The 5,917-nt window shown below is 32.0% G+C and overlaps 1 protein-coding gene across 1 annotated transcript; it reads right to left on the bottom strand.

The window, feature by feature from the left end:
* Window positions 1-479: 479 nt before the first annotated feature.
* LOC132613823 (kirola-like) lies at window positions 480-1,876 on the bottom strand. Its single transcript, XM_060328090.1, has 3 exons — window positions 1,690-1,876; window positions 1,071-1,133; window positions 480-757 (listed from the first exon to the last, which is right to left on the bottom strand). Exons 1-3 carry the CDS (start codon window positions 1,874-1,876, stop codon window positions 480-482), a joined length of 528 nt encoding a protein of 175 aa, XP_060184073.1.
* Between the last annotated feature and the right edge of the window lie 4,041 nt (window positions 1,877-5,917).

The following is a 5,917-nucleotide window of genomic DNA, read 5'->3' on the forward strand; positions in this document are numbered from 1 at the left end:
AACTTATGTCACGCGTAGCAGGTCAGGATATTTTCATTAAATGAGCAGCAGGGGAAAAAATTAAACACCACATATACATACGGGGGACAATTAAAGGTCTAAGCGTTTGAAAGGCAATCCGTGCAAAAACTTTTTGTTTCCCGTTCAAATAAAAACTTGGGGAAATAGAGAGGAGCCAGAGGCTCAAAATACATTTTGAACCTTATGATCTTAAACATGACAGGTAAAATGTTGGATTCAGAGAGTTATCAGGTGGCAAGCACACATTCTCTTTGGATTAAAAAAAAAAATAGAGTACACGCATGACACAGGACTAACTTTAACTATAAAAAGATAATTTACTTTGAAATACTAAAAGAAAAGCACATCCAAGCATGCACATTTCCTCAACAAACAAGCAAATTAAACCGATAAAAAGTTGGTAAGAAGAAGAAAAAATACATAGTGCATTTTGTTTTTCCACGAAAGTAGCCGAGCCTTCAGTGGTTTGAAACTTGGCTATAATATGCGTCAATGGTTTGGGTGACTGCAGTAACAAAGTCCTTCAACATATCTGGATATGGAGCATCCTCACTCACCTTCTCATACTCGATCTTTGTCTTGACAAATTCAGCGTCATTCGTTGTTATAATTTGGAAGGTAAATCTAAGAGTCTTGTACAACTTCATTAGATCTCCTTCAAGTAGATTGTATGTAATTGACTTGTTTTTCTCATCTACTTCTTCCACCAACTCCTTTGAAGTCATCTCCTTTCCCTCTACATCAAACATAAAAACAAAATATACTCGAGCCTCATTTGCTTGCAAAGTTATTTATCTTAATCATTCACATACTAATCATTAAGTTCGTTTGTTTTTTTTTTGTCTGAATCTTAATTATTCAGATCTTAACTATTAAATGTTTTTTATATTCTAATCACTTAACAGACTTGAATAGATTTGTAACAAAGTCTTAATATTATTAAGATGTTTATTTAAAGAACTCTACAAAGATGGCAGTTCACCAATTTTACTGACCACCATTATCAACTATATATCATCCGTTACCGCACATTATTATCAACTACGTACCACCACCTATAGTACGTCTACAACCACCACCATCATCACCACCAACTACCATTACCATATCAACTACCAATCAATAACAACAATCACTATTATATATCACCAATCACTATCGTCATTCATCACCACCATTAGCTTTCACTATCATCCACCACAACTATCAACTGCTGTTGTCCCAATTTATGTGATACAGTTCGAACTTTGAGAGTCAAACGAAAAAATCTTTGACTGCAACTTATTCAATTCGTAAGCCCTTTAAATATTTTAAATTGTTAATTATAGTGACTTATAGTATTTTTTATATAGTTTCTAAATATGTAAATTATTTTGAAAAAACTTAAAGATTGTATGTCTGAATTTACGATCAAAATAAACAAGTTCGACTCTCGAATTTGAACTATATCACATAAATTGGTACAAAGTGAGTACAACAATTTAACATCAGATTTGTATTCAGATTCAGATATCTAAATCTTAATATACATCGTAATATTAGATGTATATAATATTCGAACATATTAATCTTAATAAAAACAAATCAGTGCTCAGAATTAATGCATCAAAAACATTTATTTCCTCTAAGCATATTGAAGGGTAGTTGACCAAAGATTAGTTACTTTACCAATGGAGTAATATACCATGATAACGCATCCAGCTTGTCCCCACTCTCCTTCAAGCAAGTCAATTCTTGGGACAATATGTGAGCATATTTTAGGGAGATGTTCTTTGTTACTGCCATATATTTCGAGGAAAACGCTTCCTGGAGTCTTAATTTCCACCTCAAATTCTAGCTGACCACTTAATCCCATCCTCTATTTTTATGATCGAAGCTAAAATATTTTTACTCAACTTCTTTCGCAAATGCCCAACTGTTTCTGCTGCTACTCCTTATATAGTGTGAGAAAGTCTAGGGGCGGAGCCAAGTACGTTTTTTTTTTTTTTTTTTTTTTAATGAGCTGAGGGTTGATCCGAGCCCCCTTCCGCAAAGAAAATCACACTATTTATACATGATCTGAATTATGTTTTATGTGTATATATAGTAGATGTTAACCTCCTTTGGCTTCTTCATGTGCAGTGAAAATCTTGGCTCCGCCAGAAAAATAAATACATATAGTTACACAATTCTAGAAAGGTTTCCAGCCAATTAATAATTAATATTTTCTATTTTTTCCTACTATTAATTAATAAATAATAAGAGGCTAGAAGCGGACTGCCGTTCGTCAATATGTCTGTTTCTAGCTCTCAAGGGTACCTTCCGATATTGTCTGATTTTCGTGCCTAAGGGTATTGTATTTAACTGCTTTGTACGTGTACTTTGTTATTACTGGACAAAAAAAACAGCCTATGAGCCTGTTTGGATTGACTTATAAGTTGCTTATAAGTTGTTTTCAATTTTTTTGAGTGTTTGACTGACCAACTTAAAGTCATTTTGTGCTTAAAATAACCTCAAAAAAATAATTGAGCCCATTTGACTTAGCTTATCTAAAGCAACTTATAAGCTGAAAATAACTTATAAGCCAAAAAAAAAGTTAGACTACCCAACTTATTTTTTTTTAGCTTCAGCTTATAGGCATAAGCCCATCCAAACAGGCTCTATATCTTGTTTTTGACCTATGTGTCCACCGACAAGTTATACTCCTTCCGTCCAATTTATATGACACTCTTTTATTTTTAGTTAATCTAAAAAAGAATGACACATTTTTATATTTTGTAATAATTTAAATTTAAAAATACCTATTTTACTTATAACTACATAAATATTTATTGCTCATTTTAAAATATAATTTTTTTTTTTTTTTTTTTAAAATTACGTGCCAAATCAAATAACTCATATAAATGGGGTCCTAGGGAGTACTTCAGCTTTCCTAATTCCTATGCATGTAGGGCTATCTTCTGTTCCTATTGTCGTGCCCTTTTGGTTCCTTGGATTTTCTTTAACACCTGTGGACCCTACCTTCTAAATTTTTTATGACAATTCCATTTCTCTTACTGTGTGCCTGTCAAACCCTTTTTTTTTTTTTAATACACAAGCCCCCTTTAAGTTTCAGCCTGCTAAGCGAATCCGATAGCAGAAGATTCTAATTTAATTATAAAAAGACATGAATAAATTCGAAACAAATATTATTGTTCTCTCCGTTCAGAGTACTTATTTTCTAAGATAGTGATATCTATTCAATATTAGTCGCTCATGACCTGTATCACTAAGGATATTTTTTTTTTTGGGCGCTAGAAGGCTGTATCACTAGTATCACTAGTTCTCGGGGATATTTTAGTCTTTACGCATTATTATGACTTTACACTTTTGCCTTTACATTATAAGATAGGGAAGGGAGTTAACAGTGCTATGAACTAGACCAAGCAACTCATCACTGAATCTCCGACCAACTCCTAATCCCCTCTCGAACTCCACTAGTGCAGGGATCAAAATCTGCACGAAAAATGTCGCTAGTGTACTTTGAGTACATCAACATGTATTGTTGTAAGTATCATTAGTCATCCCAACAAGGTAGTGGCGAGGATTGAACTGAATAATCACCCAAACCACTTGTACAAAGAATATAAAATTGTAAAAATCCAACCCCTCGTTTTGAACAATTACGTCCACACCGTAGAAGTGGGTTTACAAGTGGACAATGGCCTTCTTTTCCCTCTGCCTGTCCACATCCCTTTTATCTCTGTTATGTCTACACTAGCTTTTACTGTGTTTTGCAAACAAACAGTAGTAAATATAGGAAAGTAGACATTGCAATTTTTAGCTCACCCATAGTAAAGAATGAAGCTTTATCCTCCAAAAGAACAAAAAGGGGATGTAACCTGAGTTGTACTAATGGGTTGAATGCCAGCTTAATTGGTGAGCTCCACGCTCTATTGAAATCAAGAGTTCAAATACCATTAGTCACGTTATATTAGTGTTGTAGCATTTCTTTCCCTTATTCCCTCCCTCTCCGGATGTAATAAAAAAAAAATTCTTCAAAAAAGTAAAAACTAATTAAGAATGTAATAATTTTTTTTAAAGAAATATCTGCATACATATCTTAGTGTTTTGTAGATTCAATCTAACTCTTTCATTTTCTCTAAGTTTAGCTTTACCATTTTACGAACTTATTATCATAATTTAATGTCATTAACTATTTGTCATTGTCTCTTATATTTTATATTCTTAGAATCGACCACAAATTAAAAGTTTATCCTAATGCAACTGATATAATAATCTGTCATTGTAATCACAAATTTGGTTGTGATTAGGGCAAGTAATCACATAGCTTGGTATACTTGATCTTGAAATATTAAACTATCTACTTGTCATTTCAATATTTATGTCATTTCAATATTTACTATTGTGCGCATACTCATTTTTTTTTATAATACAAATCATTAAGTTACAAAAGTTCTAACTTTCAAATAAATATGTTGCATTGTTTCTAAAGTGTTAAGTTTGTATGTTATTTTATTTTTAAATTGAAATTTGTAAATAATTTAAAAGTAAATCAATTTTTCGTTTGCTCTAGAAATTTATCAAATTATGACCTAAAAATAAAATCTGATAAGCAAATGCTCTTAGCACTTTCTTAATCTTATTTTACATGATTGAGATATTGGGTACAATATAATACTACAATTTTCTTCATTATAGTTCATTGTTGGATTTATGTGACAAATAATTAATAGTTAATTATATGTTAAGTTAATAAACTGAAATAAGTCTCTATTGAATTCTCTATTAAATCTAAGGGAATGTATTTCACAAAATTTAACCAGAAAGAGAGTAGTGTATAGTATTGCATAATAATTTTTTCTTATTTACCGAAAGTACCAAAAACGGCAAGAACGATGTCTTTTTCTTTTTTGTTAGTGATGACCATAAAAATTCCAAGGAATTAATGTTAAGTTATAATGTGGTAGATTATATCGTATAAGATATTTCTAACGTTGTGTTGTTATTTTTATTAGCAAGCGGAGAATAAATTTCATATACGATATAATCTACTACATTATAACTTAACATTTAATTATATCGTATAAGATTTTCCATCAATGTGACGTAATTATGTTTTCTAATACAAAAATCGCAAAATTTTATCCTCACTAACACAAAAATCACATATGCCGAAAAATTTAACTTTCGATGGGTAATACTTTTTTTACTTTTTTTTAATTATTTTTAATCTAATAAATACAAATTCATTTAAAAAGAACCGACCCGACCTAACCCAATCCAAAATCATCTGCAAAAAATAAAATATTAAGAAAACAAAATTGACTCTTCCCCCAAATATACGTCTCTTTTCTCAGGGGGCGCTCAAGCCAAATAATCCATCCTCCTTTATCACTGGGCCTCACAAGCTAAAATGAAGGCTCCCCTGAAGAAATTCTAGATTAACAGAGATGTTTGAACTCTTAAATTCTTATTCAATGGACCATATGTTCTGCAATAGTGTATTTATATACACTGCCAATAGAGTCATTCTAGCTAATATTTAGCTATCTTATCTCTATCTCCTAGTGATTGTATATATCACAAACATACCTATATCTTGTCACATATCTCTTAGAAGCTTATCACATACTAAGGCTGTCACAGGCGGCTGATACATATACACATTATATTTACATAGCTTAGAGGAGTCCTAGGTTACACCTAAGTCCATGTGAAGTGGTTGTCTAACATCCCCTTCAAGCTAGAGTGTGGCAGCGGCAAAACTCCTAGCTTGGCTCGTAAAGTACGAAACTGTCTTAGACAAAGGCTTGGTAAATATATCTGCAAGCTGGTGCAACGAGGGAATGAACTTGGTGATCATAGCTCCTTGAACAACCTTCTCTCGCACAAAATGAGAATCATGTTGAACATA

Source organism: Lycium barbarum, chromosome 1 (genome assembly GCF_019175385.1).
Source record: "Lycium barbarum isolate Lr01 chromosome 1, ASM1917538v2, whole genome shotgun sequence".
NCBI lineage: Eukaryota > Viridiplantae > Streptophyta > Magnoliopsida > Solanales > Solanaceae > Lycium > Lycium barbarum.

Coding starts and splice junctions, on each gene's coding strand:
- LOC132613823 (XM_060328090.1), bottom strand. CDS start 1,876: ATGGGATTAAGTGGTCAGCTAGAATTTGAGGTGGAAATTAAGACTCCA. Junction 1,134..1,689: donor CATGGTATATTACTCCATTG/GTAAAGTAACTA, acceptor ATTGATTGGTAG/TTGATATGGTAATGGTAGTT. Junction 758..1,070: donor TAGACGTACTATAGGTGGTG/GTACGTAGTTGA, acceptor TGTTTGATGTAG/AGGGAAAGGAGATGACTTCA.